This window comes from Hemitrygon akajei, chromosome 19 (genome assembly GCF_048418815.1).
Source record: "Hemitrygon akajei chromosome 19, sHemAka1.3, whole genome shotgun sequence".
Lineage (NCBI taxonomy): Eukaryota > Metazoa > Chordata > Chondrichthyes > Myliobatiformes > Dasyatidae > Hemitrygon > Hemitrygon akajei.
Window position 1 is genome coordinate 58104317 of NC_133142.1, and position 24916 is coordinate 58129232.

General features: G+C 44.3%; 1 protein-coding gene across 1 annotated transcript in view; it reads right to left on the reverse strand.

The window, feature by feature from the left end:
- The window catches only part of tex264b (testis expressed 264, ER-phagy receptor b), a 454741-nt gene that overhangs the window by 405242 nt on the left and 24583 nt on the right, over positions 1-24916 (reverse strand). Inside the window, exon 2 of the mRNA XM_073072587.1 lies at positions 9079-9300. Within this exon, the coding sequence (XP_072928688.1) occupies positions 9079-9300 (222 nt within the window). The remainder of the gene's footprint in view (positions 1-9078; positions 9301-24916) is intronic.

The following is a 24916-nucleotide window of genomic DNA, read 5'->3' on the forward strand; positions in this document are numbered from 1 at the left end:
CTGCCCCTAAGTCTTATGGACTATAGTATGCAGGGTAGGAGAAGAGTTGTGCATAAAAGCAGCACTTCTGCATTTTAGAAACACAACATACAACGACAGGTTTTGATATGAATTACTTTACTGCACTTGGTGTTCGGCAGACAAGTTTCAAATGTTCTAATGGTGGCACTGTTTATTGTCTTGACCTAAGTCCATGCAATATTCATGGAAGCTAAAGACCTTATTTATAAATGTAGTACTCAACAGACAAATAAAACCATGCAAGCCTCTTGTAAGAGCATAGGTAACAGTTTGTGATTTTTGAAACTTGATCATATAGCTACCGCAAATCCTGATAATTAAACACATTTTTGCTAGTGTGTCACAGTAATGAAAGCCTGTTGGGCAGACTTCAAACGCTGTGTAAAATTCATCAGACAATCCATCTGCAGGCTCCCCAGCTAAAGCTGTTAATTAGACAAACTATAGCACAGCACCTACTCCAGAGATCAGAAACTGGCTTTCCCAACCATCTGTCAATGAATATTTCAATTACTTCTGAAGCCACTAGATTTAAATTAGGTATGAGGTTTGCTTCCAAATTTTATTTTCTGTAGCTAATAAGGCATAATCTGGTGAGCTGCTGTGGCGACCTATGCTCCAGTAGGGGTGATGAGCTTAAGTAAGTACTAAAGAATGTCAGTATTCCCTCTTAATCAGTTAGTTACCCCAAAGATATGATGATAACTTCTTACCTATTTTATGCTAATTTACCATAATCATGGTAAGGTAAACTGGCTATATTATCTCCTAAGCTTGGAAACCGCTTCAAGAGATGTCTGCTGACTAATCACATCCGAGGCCTCCCACCAGCATTTCTTGGACCAAGTACAAGGAAAGCTTTATCACGATGCACAAAAATTCCCAATGGAGTACTATAGTTTCTTGGATTAATTGAAATGAGGAGCTGGAAATCAGAACTTTAAATAATTACAAATAAATAATGTATTTCCACACCCAGCATTTTAAAGAGAGATTGAAAGTAAGAGCACATAATGATGCGCTATCAATAACTCTCGGAGACGGGAGGCAAAAGACAGGCTTTTATTAGCTGCAAACGTGACCACGACATCTTGGAGACTGAGGGAGGAGCAGTGCCTCCAATCTCCTTTATACAGGGGTCTGTGGGAGGAGCCACAGGAGCAGTCAGCAGAGGGGCGTGTCCAGACAGGTATACACATAGTTTACCACACATTAAAAAAGTAATACATCTTAAATATACAATGTCTTATGACTTCAAAATGTCTCAAAGCACCAAATATTTTGAATTAAAGTCCCTATTGCAATGTAGGAAAAGTGGCTGACAATTTCACACAGCAAGGTTCCTTAAATAGCAAGGAAATAGGTAACCAGATAATGTTTTTCAAATGTCAATTCCAATGTAAATATTGGCCAGGACATCAACTGAGCTCTGTTGTTCTTCTCCAAGTAGAGTGAGAACTTTAAAGTTCACCAGACAGTCTTTATATTATATTACAGCTGAAAGGTGACACATACAAAGGTGTGGCATTTCCTTAATAATACAACAGAGTGTGAGCCTAGTATAAATAGTCAAATCTCCAGAGTGGGGCTTGAATTGTTTAACCTTTGGCTCAGCAGAGAACTACCAGTGACTCAAGATCAACATCTACAGTTGCAACTCTATATGAAGCAATGAATCATTGTGTATGCATATGAGTGACTGATCATTACAAATTTAATTATGTAAAAAAGAGGTGAAAGATAAATACTGCCCATGTCCTTATTACTTAGATTTATAAAAACAAGATTTTTGTATTTGTTATCAAGACACTCAGATTCATATAAAATTGTACAAACAGGTCAAATGAATTTTCACCAAAAAACTGTCATTATTTTCTCAAATGTTAATAAACGAACATCTGTGACAAATATTGACATGTCAATATTTGGCCCTCCTTAACTGAAATGCTTGAAAGCTTCAGTTCTGTGAAAATATCACAGGTAAGAATTAAAAGAACAACAGAAAATAATAAAATAAAAAGATGGGGGAAGAAATAGGCAAAAAAGGAAAAAGAAAAAGACTGATGCACACAAGGGTGGAATCATTCCTAATGAAGAGGATAGAAGAACATTTAGAAACAAATACAGTAATGAATACCAAAAATAAAGATCTGGCTTACTCAACCTTATTGATTTTTTTAGTAGGTGATAGGGCAGACAATCAAAGTGCAACACATATAATTCATTTAGATCTCCAAAGGGCCTTTGATTAGGAGTCCCATAGATCAGCAAGTGAGGTTGGAGAAAGTAGCACTGGGAAATGTCACCCATTAGGTTACTTTCTGACTTCAGGAGAGAAAACAGGAGGAAAGGGTGGTGTGTGAGGGTGTGTGGGTGGTGTTTCAAAGAGACCACACTGCTCTTCACAAACAATTTAGTCCCTGGAAACAAAAATACAGTCCCTACGTCTGCAAACTGTGGGAAATGCTCAATAATAAACTTGCACAATTATTTGTCAATGAAGTCCAAGGCAAATGAAGGATGAGCACTCTGGTAGCAAGAATAGGGGCAGTTAATTTATACTTCAATAGATAGGGTAGAAGAACAAGAATATTTCTGTTGTAATGTGAGTGTTATTAACAGTAAGTTAATACTAATTAGAAGCTGTTGGTAACAAGAGGCTGGTTCCAGGGTCTTACTTCCAGTATGCATCGTATATAGTTCCACCACCCCGAGATACCAAAACCTCTGTATTGTAAATATCATTTGCCATCCCAGATAAAGATGTTCTTTTGGCCATGAAATTGTCGAATGGTCCTTTTTTAAAAGTAGAAGTTACCACATATTTTTGGCGACGAGGTGAACTGGTTTTGTGGACGTGTTGATGCGTTTCGAACAGGAGCTGTGAGTGGACCAGCAGCCTTACGTTCGAGGCTATCAGTGAATTTCTGGAGGGAACCGAGGACTGGCTGGAGTATGAGGAAGGTTGGGACACTTTTTCTGTGCTAATAGAATTACTGAGGAGACTAAGAAGCACTCTATTCTCTTGAGTGTGTGTGGGGCAGACTTACAAGTTGATAAGAAACTTAGCCACACCACAGAAACCAGGAGAAATTCCATATGACAACCTGGTCAAGCTTGTGGGGAACCACCACAATCCGAAACCTTCGGTGATAGTCCAATGGTTCAAGTTTCACAGCCATTTTAGGAAGCCAGGTCAGTCTGTGGGCGGTTTTGTGGCCGAGCTTCAGCAGCTGTCGGAGCACTGTGATTTCAGAGCCGTGTTGGATGACATGCTCCGTGATAGATTAGTATGCGGCATTAATAATGACGCCATACAACGCCGCTTGTTGGGGGAAACCCCACCATTGACTTTCACAAAAGCCTTAGAGATTGCCCAAGGCATGGAAATGGCTGCTAATAATCATAAAGATATCCAGAAAGGACATGGGGGATCGCAGTCGGCAACTGTGCACCAAGTCAGAAGGGAGTCTGGTAAACAGGCAAAGTGGGTGGAATGTTTTCGGTGTGGAGGGACGCACTATGCAAATGTTTACAAATTCAAAGATGCTGTCTGTCATGCTTGTAGCAAAAAGGGACATTTAGCTAAAAAGTGCAGGAGCTTAAAGGGTAAGGTTAAGCCTGGTCAGGGGAAAGCTCAACAGGCTCAGGCAGCCACACACCACCTAGAAGAAGCAGACAAGGAGGCAGCATGTGCCTACAACATGTTTGGGGAGGAAACGAATGAGGAACCATATTATGCCACAGTTACTGTCAGGGGAAAGGACATTAAGTTTGAGATTGATTCAGGGGCTACTACATCGGTCATTAGCGAAGAGACCTACAGGAGGACATGGGGGGTCCAACCTGCCTCCCAACAGACCGTCTAAGCTCAAACTCAGGACTTATACGGGGCAGCCCATACCTCATTTAGGGGTGTTATATGTGGATATTTCAGCCGGGGGTCAGAAGGCTGAAGCCAGGCTGGTGATAGCTAAGGGCAGTGGGCCCAGTCTTTTGGGCCGCGACTGGCTTCGCAAAACCCAGCTCAACTGGCATGAAATTAAGTATGCACACACGACAGAGGACATACTGCAATGGTATAGTTACGCTTTCAGGGACGATCTGGGCACACTGAAGGGCGTGACCGTGAAACTCTGTGTTGACCCTGAGGCCACACCACGTTTTTTAAGCCCAGGTTGGTGCCCTATGCCATGAAAGTCGAAGTCAAGGAAGAGCTGGAACGTTTACAGGGGCTGAGCATCATTGAGCCCGTCCAGTTTTCAAGGTGGGCGGCTCCCATTGTTCCAGCTTTGAAGGCAGATAAAACGGTGAGGATATGTGGGGACTACAAGCTTACGGTGAATTGGGTCTCTAAGCTGGAGGAGTACCCATTGCCACGGGTGGATGACCTGTTTGTGACCTTGTCAGGGGGTAAACTGTTCACAAAGCTGGACATGAGCCACGCCTACCAACAGCTGCTGCTCGACAAGGATTCAAAGGAGTATGTCACCATCAATACGCACATGGGATTATTCAAATACAATCGCCTGGTGTTTGGAGTGGCGTCTAGCCCCGCCATTTTCCAAAGGACAATGGGCTCTTTGCTGCAGGGGATTCTGCATGTAGCAGTATATCTTGATGATATTTTGATCACGGGAGCCACGGAGGGGGAGCATCTGGCTAACTTAGAACAGGTGCTGAAGAGGCTCTCAGACGCAGGGCTGCAATTGAAACGCGGAAAATGTGTGTTCCTGGCTCCAAGTGTGACCTACCTGGGACACAAGATTACAGCTGAGGGGTTTTACCCAGTGGAGGACAAAGTGAGAGCTATCAAGGGGGCTCCAAGCCCCAAGAGCATCACTGAACTCAGATCATTTTTGGGCATAGTGAATTATTATGGCAAGTTTCTTCCTGATCTCTCAAAGGTTTTGGCCCCACTGTATAAGCTGCTTCACAATGACACTAAGTGGCAGTGGGGTGAAGAGCAGGAGGAAGCTTTCAAGGAAGTGACAGAACTCCTCCACTCAGCGAAGCTGTTTGTTCACTATGACCCAGACAAGGAGATCATCCTTTCATTCAATGCTTCGCCCTATGGAGTCGGGGCAGTTCTCTCACATGTAATGGAGGACCGTTCAGAGAAGCCTGCTGGTTTTGCTTCACATATCCTGACGGCTGCTGAGAAGGGACAAAGAAGGTCTGGCCATTGTTTTTGCAGTCAAGCACTTTCATCAGTACCTCTATGGACGTGCATTCACAACTTATACGGACCATAAACCACTGTGAGCCTTTTTAGTGAGACCAGATGCATCCCACCGCTAGCCTCAGCCAGGATACAGCGTTGGGCACTCACATTGTCAGCCTACCAGTATACTATCGTGTACAGAGCAGGTGGGGATAATGCAAATACCGATGCACTGAGTCAACTACCTTTACCTGAGACGCCTGTTACTACATATGTACCTCCAGAGACTGTGTTTTCATTGGAGAGGCTGTCAGAGACACCTGTAAAGGCGACCCAGATCAAGCAATGGACAGAGAGGGACCCAGTCCTGTCTCAAGTCAAGACTTTCCTTTTACAAGGTCAGCCCAGAGTCGTGAGAGTCGGAGAGGAACTGAGGCCTTACGCCAAACGCAAGACCGAACTGAGTCTGCAGGATGGCTGCATTTTCTGGGGGGTGGGGGAGGGTCATTGTGCCCCCCCACCGGCCGGTCACAGATCATGGTGGAAATTCATGAGACTCACCCGGGGTGTCTTGAAAGAAAAGCCTTGCAAGATCCTACATCTGGTGGCCAAGAATGGATCAAGATTTGGAGAACAATGTGAAATCATGCACGCAATGTCAGACCATTCAGAACATGCCACCACCAGCTCCTTTGCACTCATGGGAGTGGCCAGTCTACCCCTGGTCTAGGCTACATTTGGACTTTGCTGGCCCCTTTATGGGGCAGATGTTTCTTGTAATGGTAGATACACACTCTAAATGGATGGAAGCTCACATCATGAGCAACATCACAGCCCCCTCAACCATAGACAAACTCAGGCAAGTGTTCGCAGTCCACGGGTTGTCTGACACTTTGGTCACCGATAATGGCCCAACGTTCACCAGTGAGCTGTTCGATGAGTTCATGCAGCAGAATGGCATTCATCACATTCGGACGGCCCCTTTCCACCCAGCTTCAAATGGTTTGGCTGAGCGGGCTGTTCAGACAGTGAAGGAAGGCCTGAAGCGGATGACAGGGGTCTCTCTTAGTACCCAGCTTTCACGTTTCCTGTTTAAATACCTCCTCATGCCATAGACTACGACTGCACACACTCCAGCAGAGATGCTGATGGGGTGTAGGCCCAAGTCAAGACTGGACCTGCTGCGCCCGGACATGAAGGCAAAAGTGGAGAGAAAGCAGGAAAAGCAGAAGGACGGACATGATCAACATGCGCGAGAGAGACAGTTAGAACCGGATGACAATGTCTATGTGAGAAGCTTCAGCAGTAGCAACAATCAGCAATGGCTACCTGGGGTTATTCTTGAGCAGAGTGGTCCAGTCTCCTATGTTTGTTAAGCTGACTGATGGGCGTGTTTTCCACAGACATCAGGACCATGTGCACCTGCGTCATGATACAGGCTCAGAGGTACACAGTTCCATGGAGTTTCCAATGGTGAGACAGACTACTGGGGAAGCATGTCCACTAGTGACTTTGCCAGAGACACTGGCAGAGGGGGCAGAGTCCCCTGAAGAGGGTGGACATTCTCACATGGACACACAGACCACTCTCATGTCCCCAACACCAGATCCACCCAAAACATCCTCACCAGCAATGACTGCTAGATCGCAGCAGCCTTGCAAACCACCTGACAGACTGAATCTTTCATTGGATTTTTTTGTTGTTGTTAGATTGAATGTTGAATTTGCCACTTTTTTAGGTGTTTTGTATTGGTAACCTTTTGCTAATGATACCACTGGTTTTATTTCCCAGTTCTTCTATATTTGGGAAATGTTGGATTTTAAAGGCGGATGCTGTTGTAATGTGAGTGTTATTAACAGTAAGTTAATACTAATCGGAAGCTGTTGGTAACGAGGCTGGTTCTGGGGTCGGCAGGGTTTTACTCCAGGTATGCATCGTATACAATTCCACCACCTAGGCCGTACGAGGTACCTGAAAGCCTCATAAATATCATTTGCTGTCCCAGATAAAGATGTTCTTTTGGTGAGTGGTGCTTTTTATAAAGTAGAAGTTACCACAATTTCAATCTTGAATTAAAAATACATGAATTCCCAGGGTGGAAATGGTTAAGCCAAGGGGGCATAATTTTAAGCTAATTGGAGGAAAGGATAAGGCGTACATCAGAGGTAAATTCTTTACTCGAAGAGTAGTGGGTGTGTGGAACGCCCTGCTGGGGGTGACAGTAGAGAGAGATACATGAGGGGCATTTAAGAAACTCTTAGATAGCCACATGGAAGGAAGCATCAGATTGCTCTTAGAGTAGGTTAAAAAACTTAGCACATCATGGGCCAAAGGGCCTGTACTAACCTGTAATGTTCCATCTTCTTCTAAGGATGAAACAGACACTTTACCTTCCATCTTCCCTATGTTATAGCTTCCACTGAGTGAGAACGTTTTAAGCCCTTAGACACGGTATTCTCAAAAACATTGAATCAGGTCAAAGAGGTTATTCGATGTCTCCAGTATCCTACACAGCTCCAATCAAACTCATGTAAAATCAAGAAACAAAAACACATCTTTTGACTAGACATCTTACTGCCTTCCAATTTCAACACTGGGTTCAATAATTTCAAAGAAGAGTTCTCTTGTTCTCACTTAAGCCTTTTCTGTCCTGCTTTTATGTTCCTCTATTAGACCCATGAACACCCCCACACCCGACACACACACACACACATCCATCAACATTCCCCCAAGTCAATAGTCTACACTATTAGTCTCTTTATAAAAGTCATATATATTCATAGAACTATACAGATCAGAACCAAGCCCTTTAGCTTAAATCATCCACATGGAGCAAGTTGCCAATTTGAACTAGTCCCATCTACCTACACTGGGCCTATATCCATCTACTGTACCTGTCCATGTGTCTTTTAGATGTTGTAACTGTACCAACTCTTCCTCTGGAAGCTCAATCCATATACTCACTATTCTCTGACAGAAAAAGTTGCCCCTCAAGTCCTTATAAATCTATCCCCCTCTCACTTTAAATTTATGCCCTTTTCTGCCCCACCCTCCCATCTAATTAAATGACTAAACAAAGAAAATCATCCACAAAATAGGGTAGAAACATGACATTCACAACCATAAAGTAAAAAAAGTGGTTTTACTGAAAATGCACATTCAAAAATTCCATTAATTTCATCATTTAATTTTGGTCCCTTGTTCTTGCTTAAGAGCAAAAACAAATAAAATTTAAACAGACTGTTTCTTTGGAAAGTTTGCATAATGATAATTAAGAAAGATACAATGGATGTATGACAAGTTTCTGCTGGATTTTCCATTGTGCTGTCAAATGGACTATAGAACATGACCACATAAATTTCTCTGAACTAGCTGGACTAAGGGTTTGAGTTGAAAAATAATTCAATAACTACTCAATTCACTAACAAAGTCACACTTTACAAAAGTTTCCATTCCTACAAAGAAACAATAAAAATTACAATTCACAGACTTTTCAATTATGGTCAGTATTTAATAGAATGTAAAAGAGATGCACCAACGTAAATCAGTGGACAATTATAGAGAGCAGTGGCTCACAACTACTAGTAATATAATATGCCTGTGTACAACAACCTAACCACTCTCTCCTCTGAGTTTCACACACATAGCCACAATTATCAGTAATGTTCTATTCTAAGACTTCTGCTCTTCTAGTCTGTCCATTAACAGAACTGAGGTAGTTGTACTATGACTTGCCATGCATCAGTAGCTATTTTTAAGGCTTCATTTCCACAACAGCAAAAGTGCATTGCCATGTTGACACTTGTCAAATGTAGGTTTTCAATTATGGGTTGTGGTATAACAATCAGGAATTACTCAAATTCTACAAAGTCAATTGCTTAAGAGCTTCCTACCTTAATATAGTTATTCAGAACTGGGTACACTCGGTACATTGCCAGATGCAGTGAGAGGAAGGTCTTGAAAGGGAATGTGGTCATAACAACATGTGTGACTTCTGGGAAAGAGAATATTCTAAAGCCAAACTTCTCAAAAAGTTTGACCAGTTCTTCAGATGGCTTCTCATCACCTTCACTCAGGATGGTCCCTGCTATATATCTCAAACTTTCTTCTGGAACCTGGAAAAATGGAAGAACTTCAGGTTAACTCCTGCTTACTGAAGTACTTATATAATCAAAATTCAAAAATGGCATTTCCATCAAATGTAACCACTGATGCAAGCAATGCTAAAAATAAGGATGTATTGCAACATATGTCGTTCTCATTATCTGTAATTCTGCATACTCTTGAGCTTGGTTGTGCATCACTGACAAATATGGCATGTTCCCCCAGAATCCTCTCCAGATGTCTCGTGAATTCTACTTGCCAAGAGATGAGTTGTATCTGACATGTGTGCTGACAAGCAATCAATAGTTGGTGTCAGGATCAAAATGAGGGTTGAGATTAGAAGCACTGGGGGGCGGGGGGGTGAGAGGGAGTTTGATCAAGAGAATAGGTAACTGTGTGGCCAGAGCTAGGTTCTGGAGTAGAGGCTAGTTGGGCCACGTTCCATGAGTCTAGAAAGTAGGTGGTAGTACAGCTGTAATACGATCCACACTGAGCTCCTGGAGCTAGAAAGAAGGAAGGAAGGGTTGCATGTCATTTTAATTCTGTTTTCCACTCCCTCACTGACTTGTCTGGTCTCAGGCTTCTCAACAGAGGGGTGTGAACGAGATAGAGGATAGAGAGAGATAGAGAGAGAGGTAGAGGATAGAGAGAGATAGAGAGAGAGAGAGAGGGTAGAGAGATAGAGGATAGAGAGAGAGAATAGAGGGTAGAGAGAGAAGTAGAGGATAGAGAGAGATAGAGAGAGAGGGTAGAGAGAGAGATAGAGGATAGAGAGATATAAGGATAGAGTGAATGAATAGAGTCAGGGAGAGAGGGAGAGAGGAAGAGGAAGAGTGAGAGGGAGAGGGAGGGAGGGAGCAAAAGAGAGAGAGAGAGGCAGAGAGACAGACAGACAGAGACAGAGACAGAGACTTTGCTTGACTACAGGTTTGATCAATAAGCTTAATTTGAACAGCACTATTAATTTCTGTGTTGAGCAGTTATATCCAATTACAGACTATCCTGTTTGGAGAACATCAGGAAAAAGCAGTTAACAATATAGATCTGAAATATGGAGACTTTCCTACCCTCAGTGTGTGGTGAATCTTTGGATTTCTCTACCCCAGATATATGTGGAACCTTAGTCATTGAGCTCATTCTAAACAAAAATCACTAAGTTTCTGAATATTAAAATCAATCTATATAGAGATAATTTAGGAAAACAGGCCTGAGGTAGAGCAGTCATGATCCTAATGAATGATAGAGTAGGTTTGAAGAGCCATATGTCTTACTCTTTCTCTTAATTTTTATAATGGCCTTCTTAACTTTAATCCAGCAGTTTACGGGTTTCTCTAGGCTATCTTCATTTTTAATCAATATCTGTCACACTTCTTTTTTTGTTATATCCTAAGTTAGGTGGTCCTACAGCTTTGGACACAAATGTGGATAACGATTCTGCAGAATAAAAGGTACCTAGAACCTTATGCATTGCTCAAATCATATAATTTCTCAATTATATACTTCGCATATCACGTAAGATGGTAGTGGATTGGGGCATTTTGATTTATGTCCATGAAGTTTTCAACTTCTTTTAAGTCTCTGGGTACTTGTTTTAGAAGATATATCCAAAATCCTTATTCATAAATTTCCATTCAGCAGAACATAAGAAAAATGCACCATTTGCGTTAACAACCAACACAACCCAAGGATGTGCTAGGAGCAGCCTGCAGTGTCACCATACATTCTGGCATTGACATAGTATGCCCACTATGCTTGGCAGAACAACTCAGAACACAACAAATCAGAATTACTTTTTGTGGAAAAACAGGAATCTTCCCTTCCCCGAACCATTGAGATAAAAACAAATCATCACGAAGATATGGGTTAATATTTTGGATAAAACATTTTTGATTTAAAATGTAAATTTCAATGATGTAAACATAGAAATGAAGCTTCTAAAAGTAGCATCTGCAATAAGGCTGAATTAAACATAAAACAACACAACATGACTGCCTGAGGTACTCCTGGATTAAGGATTGTGGCTCTGGCATTAATTCACTTCCTTTACACTGTTGGCTCAGTAACTCTTCTTTAAATAGTGAGCGATGATCTCCCTTCTGACAAGCAGTGAATGTAACTCAATAAAAATTTATCCGAAAGTGTGACCTTCACTTAGTATCTTAAAAAGTTCTGTAATGCTGTAAACTTTCTAGTATGACAAATCCAGTTGTTGGTAAACATGCAAGACTAAAATGCAGTGTCAGAAACAGTCTATCCTGGCTGATTTGGGTGGTTGAGAATTATAAGATTATGTTTTCTTAATTCATGGTACATTAGTATCACTGCGAGGCCAGTACAGTTCTCATTGACAATCAAATACAGATAAGGGAAGTGGGGGTAAAGTTAGGGCTGAAGTAGTGTGCTAGCAAAAGTCAATAAATAAGATGAGGTTTCAATAATAGTTTGGAGGTTTTACAATCACTATTTATGCTAATTTAAAATTTAATTCTCTGAATTTGAATGTCCCTACTGCAGTAGTGGGATTTGAATCTTGATACCAGATCTATCCAATCCTCTAGATCACTCATCCAGTAATTGAACTATGACACCATTACAAGGAAACCTAGAACAACTGCATTCAAATGCACAAATACCTCTGTGAAATGGTTTCAGATATAGGAGAATGCCACAGAAGTCCACTCATTCTGTAACAAATCATTACAAAGAAAGTAGGGTAAGATGAAAAGCCCTTTATTCAGGAGTTTGAATGCATTCAATAGACAGCAATATGGGGTCCAGTGGTGCACATTACATTGAAAAACCCAGGGAAGCTCATAGAGAAATGCAATAAAGAGACCTGCAAAGCAGTACATCACGTGGAAAACAATTCTGAGAAGGAAATATTGCCAAGGAAGTCACCATGCAATAATAAAGATTCAACACTACATGATTTCTGGCCTGTAAACTGATCGCAACACGATCAATAAATCTATATCCACAAATCAGTTTGGATTTTGTTTTGTTCTTTACACTATAATTAAGTCGGCAAACTCCACAGACTCATGAATCAATTCTGCATTGTAGTACTGACACACACTTGTCCTGCTGATCTTTAGGACAAATGAGATCGAACACCCATCTGGTAGATTATTTTGAAATCAATAGATACATACACTTCACTTTAAGAAATGTAGTGTCAACAAAATACGTAAATAATCTATATAATTATAGTGATGTTGAAAATGACTACAAATTAATCTGTTCTTAATGAAATAAATCATCTAAGCATTACTACGCAGTAGGAATAATCACCAACACAAACATTAATGGGATTGTCGAGAAGTAAAAACAGTATGTTTTGTTGGATATGGGTTTAGATTTGTCCATGACATGCAGCAATTAAATAAAATCTATTTTATTTCATTCCAATTTCATTTATTTCTCTTACATTTTTATTTTCTCTCAACCCAAAACTCAAATTTGATGTTAAGAGGAAATGTAATAGTCTGTCAAGAGCTTGATTTGGGTGGCACAGTGTAAGACTACTCGAAATGTTGCCACCTAGTGCCAGTGATCTGGCTTTGATTCTGATCTCTGTCCAGTGCAGTCTGCATGAAGTTTCAAAGTTCTGTATGGTCTTCCTCTGGGAGCTCCAGTTTCCTCTCACATCCTAAAGACGTATGAACTGGTAGATTAATTGGGCACTGTAAATTGCTGTGTGTGTGAAAGTGACTGGTAGACTCTGGGTAAGTTGATGTGAATGTGGGGAAAATAAAAATTAGCTTTGTGTAGGAACACTGCAAATAGATACTCAATGGCTGCTGCAAGACTTGGTGGGCCAAAGCGCCTGTCAAAGTGCGCTATATCATCTATTCTGTAGTGACATCCTCAAAGTTCATGCACAGAACAAAATAGATGGTTTTATGAAAGCCTGCTTACACCTTATTCTCTCAAAGTTTTGGGAGCCTTTTCTGGAATGCCAGTGGTATTCCACAGGGGTCGGTGTTAGGACTGCTTCTTTTCAAGTTATATGTCAATAAGTTGGATGACAAGTTTGCAGATGGTACAAAGATAGGTGGAGAGGCAGGCAGTGCTGAGGAAACAGGGAGTCTGCAGAAGGACAGGTTAAGAGAAAAGACAGGTGGAATACTGAGGTAGGGAAGAGTATGGCCATGCACATTGGCAGAAGGTGTTAAAGACTAGTTTCTAAATGGGGTGCAAATTCAGAAATCACATGTTTAAAGGGACTAGGGATTTCTAGTGCCGTATTCCCTAAAGATTAACTTGCAGGTTGCATTGGTAGTAAGGTAGACAAAAGCAATGTTTGTCAGGAAATGTAGAAGAGGCTTGACCCAAAAGGAGAGCTGCAGAGACGATTCAGTGATGAACAATAACTGTAATAATAGACTTCAAATACAACAAGCCACGAGGGGCCACAAAACAAGAGAACAGATACAAAACACCACAGGCAACAAGGTAACTGAAGGCTACGAGCAACAGATTGAGGCTAGCCCCCATTCAATGAGTGAACAAGGACTGTGGATAAGAGCTGGGTTAAAATGATGAATTAGAAACGAGTGGTAGGTGACTTCTATTAGCTGTGCAGGCCTGACAATGTTAGCACACACCTCAATAATAAGCAAATGCTTTGAGAGACTGGTCAAGACCTACATCTGCAATGTACTGCCACCCACACTGGACCTCCTACAATTTGCCTACCAACACTACCAATCGACAGATGACCCAACAGCCACAGCTCTACATACCGTCCTTACACATCTGGAGAAGAAGGATGCTTATGTGAGAATGCTGTTGTTGGACTATAGTTCAGCATTCAACACCATAATTCCATCCAGGCTCGAAAAGAAGCTCAGAGACCTCGGCCTTCACTCTAACTTGTATAGCTGGATCCTGGACTTCCTGTTAGATCGCTGGCAGGTGGTAAGAGTGCACTCCCTCACCTCTGCCCCTCAACACAGGAGCCCCTCAAGGCTGTGTATCAAGCCCCCTCCTTTACTCTCTGTATACCCATGACTATATCGCCACCCACAGATCCAATCTGCTAATTAAATTTGCAGACGACACTACACTGATTGGCCTAATCTCAAATAATAATGAGGCACCCTACAGTGAAGGAGTCATCACCCTGAAAAAGTGGTGTTGAGAAAACAACCCTCAACGTTGAAAAAACAAAGGAGCTGGTTGTGGAGACAGGCTAACCCCTATTGACATCAATGGATCTGGGGTTGAGAGGGTGAACAGCTTTTAAGTTCCTCGGCATAAATATCACCAAATTTCTCACGTGGTCTGTACATACAGGCTGTGTGGTGAAAAAGGCACAACAGCACCTCTTTCAACTCAAGACGGTTGAAGAAGTTTGGTATGGGCCCCCAAGTTCCAAGAACTTTCTATAGGGGCACAATTGAGAGCATCCTGACTGGCTGCATCACTGCCTGGTATGGGAACTGTACTTCCCTCAATTACAGGACTCTGCAGAGAGAGGTGCAGACAGCCCAGCACATCTGTAGATGTGAACTTCCCACTATTCTGGACATTTACAAAGACAGGTGTGTAAAAATTGCCCAAAGGATATTTGGAGACATGAGTCACTCCAACCACAAACTGTTCCAGCTGCTACCATCCAGTAAATGGTACTGCAACATAAAAGCCAGGACCAACAGGCTCCAGGACAGCTTCTTCCACCAGGCCATCAGACTGATTAATTCATGCTGATGTAACTGTAATTCTATATTATACTGACTGTCCCGTTGTACGTAATACATAATATTTATTATAAATTACTATAATTGTGTGGCGGTCCACACACATGGGACTCGAACTGCCTTCGGGAGCTGCAGGCAGACACACGGCCCACTCGGGGTGGACCTTCCGGGGACGGTCTGACGTCACGTCCACCCCACTGGTCGCAGGCACCCTTGGGAGGGAAGATTTAAGCGCCTGAGTTTGAATCAGTAAAGTCACTCCGAGTTCAGCTCTCTCTGCCTCCATGTGTTCCTTTTGTAGCGCTTTGTGCGCGACTACATTGGAGACCCCAACGTTCCAGATGGCATCTGGAACCAGCAACTCTGCAGCCAGCCATGAATCCAAGCAATTCGCACAGCGCGATCTCTCTGCAGCTTCTGACTTTCTGGGCCACTCAGCCCAACGTTTGGTTCGAGCAGGCTGAGGCCCAGTTCAATATCAGAGACATTACAGCCGACACTACGCGGTATTACTACATGGTCAGCGCGCTCGACCAGGAGACGGCAGGCCGGATCATCGACACCAGCCACCAATGGAGGACAGGTACACTAAGCTTAAGGTGCTACTGATCCATACCTTCGGACTCTCCCGCCGCGAACGGGCCACACGGCTCCTACACATGGACGGCCTGGGTGACCGCACGCCATCCAAGCTCATGAATGATATGCTGGCACTCATGGACGGCCATAAGCCGTACCTTTTATTTGAACAGTTGTTCCTCAAGCAAATGCTAGAGGACATTCGCCTCCTTCTCGCAAGTGAGGATTTTAGTGACCCACGCAGGGTCTCGGCTAAAGCAGATGTCGTTTGGCAGAGCAAGCAACGTGGAGCAGCCTCCATGGACCTAGCCATAATCACGCGCCCCAAAGCCCAGGCCCCACAACCAAAGCCGCTGAGACCCACGGGGGGAAAGGACGAAAGTTCAGAACAATGGTGTTTCTATCACCAAAGATGGGGCTCAGGCACGTGCTGCTGCCGTCCACCATGTGCTTTTCCGGAAAACACCGGGACCAGCCGTCGCTAATGGCTATGATGGCTGGCCACCGAGACAGCCTCCTGTACCTCTGGGACCGACACTCCAGGCAGCGCTTCCTGGTAGACACCGGGGCTGAAGTCAGCGTACTCCCCCCCTCGAACATGGACACTCGTAACGCGGTCCCAGGCCCCGAACTTACCAGCGCAAATGGCACCAGTATTCGGATGTACGGCCTGCGAACTATCGCACTGCATTTTGGGTCCAGCCATTTCACTTGGATTTTCAAGTTGGCAGCAGTGTCACAGCCACTACTAGGGGCAGACTTCCTACGGGCCAACTGCCTCCTGGTTGACTTGAAAGGCTGGCATTTGGTCCACGCCGAGACGTTCCAGACTTTCCAGCTTGGAGAAGCCAAGCTACTGGCCCACCACCTGGATTCCGTGACCCTCTCGGGTAATGGATTCCCCTCCATAGTCACCCCACAGTTCTCCATGGCCGACCCCAAGCACGACGTGCAGCACCACATCCCCATGCAAGAACCGCTGCTGCACGCCCGAGCTCGCAGGCTCCCACCCGACAAGCTCCACCTTGCCAAGGAGGAGTTCCGTAAGATGGAAGAGATGGGAATTGTACGCCGCTCAGACAGCCCGTGGGCATCCCCGCTGCACATGGTGCCCAAGTCCGTAGGAGGATGGAGGCCCTGCAGAGACTACAGGAGGCTCAACGACGCCACAAACGCCGACAGGTACCCGGTACCCCACATCCAGGACTTCACGGCGAACCTGCACAGAATGACCATCTTCTCCAAAATCGACCTGGTCAGGAGATACCATCAGATCCCAGTGCACCCCGACAATGTGCCCTCATCACCCCGTTCGGCTTGTTCGAATTCCTGAGGATGCCTTTCGGTGTCAAGAATGCAGCCCAAACTTTCCAAAGGCTCATGGACTCAGTGGGACGCAGCCTGGATTTCATTTTCATTTACTTGGACGATATCCTGGTGGCCAGCAGTTCACACCAAGAGCACGTGGCACATTTGCGCCAGCTGTGCCAACGCCTGAGCAACTACAGACTGGCAATCAATCCGGCGAAGTGCCAGTTCAGGCTGACAGAGATCGACTTCTTGGGCCACAGAGTCAACCGACATGGCGCAGTTCCCCTACCGGACAAGGTCCAGGCCATCCGCCAGTTCCCCAAGCCCAGCACGGTCAAGAGCCTGCAGGAGTTCGTAGGGATGGACAACTTTTATCATCGGTTCGTGCTGGCGGCGGCACGCATCATGAGACCCTTGTTCCGCCTAATGGCCGGCAAGGCCAAAGAAGTGGCACAGGACGCAGAGTTCCAGTGTTCCAGCTGGCGAAGGCAGCCCTCCTAGTGCACCGGAGAGTCGATGTACCCACGGCACTCACAGTCGACGCTTCCGACGCGGCAGTTGGCAGAGTCCACGGAGGTGTTCCAGCTGGCGAAGGCAGCCCTCCTAGTGCACCGGAGAGTCGATGTACCCATGGCACTCACAGTCGACGCTTCCGACGCGGCAGTTGGCAGAGTCCTGGAGCAGCTTGTTGAGGACCAGTGGCGACTACTCGCTTTCTTCAGCCGGCACCTACGGCCACCAGAGGTGAAGTACAGCGCCTTCGACAGAGAGTTGCTAGCGCTTTACCTGGCTGTCCGGTATTTCCTCGAGGGAAGGGAGTTCACCATGTATACCAACCACAAGCCCCTCACCTTCGCACTAGCCAAGGTATCGGACCCATGGTCGGCTCAGCAGCAGAGTACTGGCGGAAGCACAACGGTCGGACACTGAGATCCCGGCTTACCACACCTCCATTTCGGGGCTCCAGTTGGGGGACGTCTCCATCGGCCCGGCAGCGGATCGACTCCTGTGTGATGTGTCTACCGGCAAACCCCGACCCGTGGTACCAGCAGCGTGGAGGTGCCGGGTGTTCGACACACTCATGACCTGGCCCACCGGTCCATCCGGGTGTCCATCAATCTGGTAGTGGACAGATTCGTCTGGCACGGTTTGCACAAACAGGTCAGACACTGGGCCAGGACCTGCGTACACTGCCAGACCGCCAAAGTCCAGTGGCACGTGAAGGCTCCCCTCCAGCAGTTCCAGCCGACACACAGGAGGTTCCAACACATCCACGTGCACATTGTCGGCCCCCTGCCAGTCTCCCAGGGCGCCAGGTATATCTTTACCATGGTAGAAAGGTTCACCAGATGGCAGGAAGCTGAACCGCCCGCAGACACAACCACTGAGTCCTGTGCCAGGGCGCTCATTGCAAACTGGATCACCAGGTTCGTCCTCCCAACGGACATCACCTCCGACAGAAGGGCGCAGTTCACGTCTGGTTTGTGAACAGTACTGGCGCAGCTTCAGGGCACCCAGCTGCATCACACCACAGCGTACCATCCCCAGTCCAACGGTTTGGTAGAGCGATTCCACCGGCATCTCAAGTTGGCCCTGATGACGCGCCTCAGGGGCCCCAACTGGACAGACGAGCTACCCTGGGTCCTACTGGGCATCCACACAGCCCCCAAGGAGGACCTGGGCACCTCCTCAGCGGAATTGGTCTACGGCGCTCCCCTGACAGTCCCGGGCGAGTTCGTACCAGAGGCCTGAAGTTCGGACGAAACTCCAGCAGCGGTGCTAACAAGGCTGTGGGACAAGGTAGGGACCCTGGCACCGGTCCAGGCAGGGTCCCACGCCATCCTTCACCCCTAAAGACCTCCGAGACTGTTAGTATGTTTTTATTTGCAGGGGCATGCACAGGTCACCTCTACAGCGGCCGTACGAGGGACCCTTCAAGGTGATCCAGCACAACGGAACCACGTGTGTCGTGGAGGTGGGTGGCCAGGAAGAGACTTTTACAGTGGACTGTCTCAAACCGGCGCTCTTGGACATTGAGCAACTAGTGAGGGTACCCGCACCACGCTGGCAAGGCTGGCCACCCAAACAAGCCACGCAGACTGGGGGCTCCACTCCCCTGATGGACGTTTCTTGGGGGGGTGGCGGTCTGCACACATGGGACTCGAACCGCCATCAGGAGCCACAGGCAGATGCGCGGCCCGCTCGGGGCGTACCTTCCGGGGACGGTCTGACGTCACGTCCACCCCACTGGTCGCAAGGGCCCACAGGAGGGGAGATTTAAGTGCGCAAGTTTGAATCAGTAAAGTCATTCTGAGTTCAGCTCTCTCTGCCTCCGTGTGTTCCTTTCGTAGCACTTCACACGTGACTACAATTGCACATTTAGATGGAGACGTAAGATTTTTACTCCTCGTATATATGAAGGATGTAAATAATAAGGTCAATTCAATTAATTTCAAGAAGGCTATAATATAAAAGCAAGAGGGTAATGCTGAGGATTTATAAAGCATTGGTCAGACTGCATTTGGAGTGCAATTTTGGGCCCCTAATGTAAGGAAGGATGTTCTAGCATTGGAAAGAATCCAGGGGATGTTAATGAGAATGATCCCAGGAATGAAAGGGTTAATGTACGAGTAGCATTTGATAGCTCTGGGCTTGTACTTATTGTACTCATTTAGAAAAATGAGGGGGGATTTCATTGAAATCAATCAAATATTGAAGAGCCTAGATAGAGTGGACATGGAGAGGATGTTTCCAATAATGGAGGAGTCTAGTACCTGAGGGCACAGCCCCAGAATAGAAGGATGTCCCTTTAGAATAGAGATGAAGAGGGATTTCTTCAGCCAGAGGGTGGTAAATTTGTGGAATTCATTGCCACAGATGGCTGTGGAGGCCAAATCACTGGGTATATTTAAAACAGAGGTTGATAGTTTCTGGATCAGTAAGAGTGTCAAAGGTTACAGAGAAAAGACAAGAGAATGGGGTTGAGTAGGAAAATAAATCTGCCAAGATTGAATGATAGAACAGACTTAATGGGCTGAATGGCCTAATTCTTCAACTGTGTCTTATGGTATCACTTTTGAGATCCATGTACCAGTATACCAGATCTTTCTGCCCGACCTATTTTAGCACGTTCCTCTAAAGAGTGTATGGTATGTTTAACATTCACCTAGGCCACTAGTATGACTTCACTAGAGAGAAACCAAGATCCTTACTGCCATTTCTACAAGCAAACTGGAAAGTAAAATCACTAAAATTTGAAGAGTTAATACAATGCACAATTTTTACTGCTAATCTTTGTAATTGATCATTTAGAGCATATATGTCAAACTCAAGGCCCGCGGGCCAAATCCGGCCCGCGGTGGAATTATCTTTGGCCCGCGAGATAATATCTAATTACTATTAAAGCTGGCCCCAGTAATCGAAGCGCCTATGGCGTATGATATGGCTAATGCTGAGTTTATTCAGGTACCAGGTTTTCAGGGTTTTTAGTGTTTATTCGGCAGTCTTGCTCGGCAGTCTTCTTCATAAGAAACGGAATTTGTAAAGTGAAACACTTTGTAGTTATAGCAGAGACTGAGACACATGAGAGCAGGCTGAAAAAACGGAGGCAACGAAAGCTGCGTTCGCACGCGTCCGACTGATCCGGCCCGCATGAAGCTGCATTTTGCTCAATCCAGCCAGTGACCTAAAATGAGTTTGACACCCCTGATTTAGATGGTCATTGATTGAGAATCAAGTTAATGTCATCGGTGAATGTCATGAAATTTGTTTTGCAGCAGCAGTACATTGCAACATATGACAATTAAAAACTAAATTACAATAAGAAGTACAGGTATATATTTTAAAATAACTTAAATAAGTAGTGCAAAAAGAGGGAAAAATACTGAGGAAGTCTTCATGGGTTCACTGTCCGTTCAGAAATCTAATGGCAGAGGAGAAGAAACTTTTCCTGAAACTTTGAGTGTGCATCTTCAGGCTCCTGTACTTCCTCCTTGATGGTAGCAATGAGAAGAGGGCATGTCCTGGGTAATGGGGGTCCCTATAGATGGATGCTACCTTTTTGAGGCATCACTATTTGAAGGTGTCCTAAATGCTGGGGAGGCTAGTTACCATGATGGAGCTGACTGCATTTACAACTTTCTGCAGCTTTTTCCAGTCCTGTGCAGTGGCCTCTCCATATCAGACAGTGATGCAACCAGTTAGAATGCTCTCCACAGTACATCTGTAGAAATTTCAGAATCAGAATCAGGTTTATTACCACCGGCCATGAAATGGCCATGAAATTTGTTAACTTAGCAGCAGCAGTTCAATGCCATACATAATCTAGCACAGGGAGAGAAAGAAAAAAATAATAAATAAGATAAAACATAATAAATATACAAGTAAATCAATTACGTATATTGAATAGATTATTTTAAAAAGTGTGCAAAAACAGGAATACTGTATATTTTTTTTTTAATTGAGGTAGTGTCCAAAGCTTCAAAGTCCATTTAGGAATCGGATGGCAGAGGGGAAGAAGCTGTTCCTGAATGCTGAGTGTGTGCCTTCAGGCTTCTGTATCTCCTACCTGATGGTAATAGTGAGAAAAATCCATGCCCTGGGTGCTGGAGGTCTTTAATAATGGACGCTGCCTTTCTGAGATACCGCTCCCTAAAGATGTCCTGGATACTTTGTAGGCTAGTACCCAAGATGGAGCTGACTAGATTTACAACCTTTTCCAGCTTCTTTCGGTCCTGTGCAGTAGCCCCTCCATTCCAGACAGTGATGCAGCCTGTCAGAATGCTCTCCACGGTAAAACTATAGGGATTTTGAGCGTACTTGTTGACATGCCAAATCGCTTCAAACTCCTAACAAAGTATAGCCACTGTCTTGCCTTCTTTATGACTACATCAATGTGCTGGGACCAGATTAGATCCTCAGAGATATTGACACCCAGGAACTTGAAGCTGCTCACTCTCTCTACTTCTGATCTCTTTATGAGGATTGGTATGTGTTCCTTTGTCTTACCCTTCCTGAAGTTCACAATCAGCTCTTTCATCTTACTGATGTTGAGTGCCAGGTTGTTGCTGCGGCACCATTCTACTAGTTGGCATATCTTACTCCTGTACGCCCCCTCATCACCACCTGAGATTCTACCAACAATGGTTGTATCGTCAGCAAATTTGTAGATGGTGTTTGAGCTATGCCTAGCCATACAGTCATGTGTATATGTACAAAGAGTAGAGCAGTGGGCTAAGCACACACCCTTGAGGTGCGCCAGTGTTGATCATCAGCAAAGAGGATATGTTATCACCAATCCACACAGACTGGTGTCTTCCGGTTAGGAAGTCAAGGATCCAATTACAGAGGGAGGTACAGAGGACCAGATTCTGCAACTTCTGAATTAGGATTGTAGGAATGATGGTATTGAATGCTGAGCTATAGTCGATGAACAGCATCCTGACGTTGGTGTTTGTGTTGTCTAGATGATCTAAAGCCGTGTGAAGAGACATGGAGATTGTGTATGCCATTGACCTGTTGTGACGATAGGCAATCTGCAATGAGTCCAGGTCCTTGCTGAGGCAGGAGTTCAGTCTAGTTATAACCAAACTCTCAAAACATTTCATCACTGTCGATGTGAGTGCTACCGGGCGATAATCATTAAGGCAGCCCACATTATTCTTCTTTGGCACTGGTATAATTGTTGCCTTTTTAAAGCAAGTGGGAACTTCTGCCCGTAGCAGTGAAAGGTTGAAAATGTCCTTGAATACTCCTGCTAGTTAGCTGGCACAGGTTTTCAGAGCCATACCAGGTACTCCATCGGGACCTTTTGCCTTGCGAGAAGTGTCCCGATGGGGTGTCTTTGGTGACACACCAATTCTCCTCAAACTCCTCATGAAATACAGCCAGATGCTATGCATTCTTTGTAATTGCATCAATATGTTCCGCCCAGGATAGATTCTCAGAGACACTGACACCCAGGAACTTGAAGCTACTTACCCTTTTCCCTTCTGATCCCTCAAAGAGAACTGGTTAAGTCTTCAGTCAATTAGTTGGTCTTACTGATGTTGAGTGCAAGTTTGCTGCTACAACACCACTCAACCAGCTGATCTATCTCGTTCCTGTACGCCTCCTCATCACCATCTGAAATTCTGCCAACAACAGTTGTTTCATTGGCAAATTTATAGATGGTATTTGAGCTGTGCCTACCCACACAGTCATGAGTGTAGAGAGAGTAGAGCAGTGGACTAAGCACGCATCCTTGAGGTGCACTAGCGTTGATTGTCTGTGACAGACAGACAGACATACTTTATTGATCCCGAGGGAAATTGGGTTTTGTTACAGCTGCACCAACCAAGAATAGTGTAGAAATATAGCAATATAAAACAATAAATAATTAAGGAGATGTTACTTCCAATCCACACTAACTGTGGTCTCCAGGTGAGGAAGTCAAGGATCCAGTTGCAGAGGGAAGTACAGAGGCCCACATTTTGGAGTTTTTCGATTAGAACTGAGGGTATGATTATATTAAATGCTGAGCTGAGGTCAATAAACATTAGGAAGGATTTCAGGAAGGGGGCAATGCACAAGCTCTTATTTAAATCAACAGTGCTGGTGTCAAGAGGATTGAGAGTTTCAAATTCATAGGAGTGGACATCATCATCAATAACCTGTCCTGTTGACATCATGAACAATAAAGCTCACCAGTGCCTCTACTTCCTCAAGAGGCTGAAGAAATTTGGCATGTCCCCTTTGACATTCACCAATATTAACTGATGCACCATAGAAAGCATCCTATCGAATGCATCACAGCTTGTTATGGTAACTACTCTGTCCATAACCACAAGAAACTGCAGAAAGTTGTGAACACAGCTCGACACATCACAGAATCCTGTCTCCCTTACATGGAGATGGTTTATACTTCTCACTGTCTCTGTAAAGCAGCCTGCGTAATCAAAGATCCCACCTACCCCCATCATTCTCTCTTCTCCCCCTTTCCAACAAGCAGAAGAAACAAAAGCACATACTGCCAGAACCAAGGTCAGCTTCTATCCCTGCTATTATAAAGCTATTGAATTATTGCCTGGTACAATGACTCTTGGGCCTCACAATTTATTTCATTAAGACCTTACACCTTACTGTTACCTGCAACACTCTTTCTCTGTACTTTATGATTTTATTCTGCACTCCGTTACTGATTTACCTCAAAGCACTGTTGTAATGAATTAATTTGTATGAACAGTAAGCAAAACAAGTTTTTCACTGTACCTTTTTACCAATTTACCAAATTTTAGATTATACTGTATGTTCTATTTTGTTTAACACCATAAGATATAGGAGCAGAACTAGGCCATTCAGCCTATTGAATCTGTTCTGCCTCTCCATTATGGCTGAATTATTATCCCTCTCAACCCTATTTATCTGCTTTCTCCATGTAACCTTTGACATCCTTACTAATCAAGAACTTATCAACTTCTGCTTTAAATATACTGTACCAAATGACCTGGCCTCCTCAGCCGTCTGTTTCCCCCCAGTGATAATCTAAATGAGATTCGGATCAACCTTCATTTTTAAATGGTTGAAGACTATAAATCAGGTTTTAGATTTCCTGTCTTTTCATAACAAATTACATCAAGACTAATGTTGATATTGCTGAAAAGTCTTCATTGGTGGCTGGACTTCTACCATAGCCTGAATAGAAATATTCAGTTGTAAATTTACATGTAATATCTTAATATTTAAAAATGATCACTCTTTGGCTCTATTGCTGATTATTTTTGCACCAATTACAGGAAAGAATCATTACCTATTATTGAAGATTTAAACAGTTCTTTTATGTTTAATAATCAGAGGATAAAGAAACTCAAGTTCCTATTTTAACTGTACATTTTAGAATTGTTAATGTATGAGACACCCAGGACATGCCCTCTCTTCATTGCTACCATCAAGGAGATGGTACAGGAGCACGAAGACACATTCAGGGTTTTAGGAACAGCTTCTTCACCTCTGCCGTCAGATTTCTGAATAGACAATGAACCCATGTACACTATCTCAC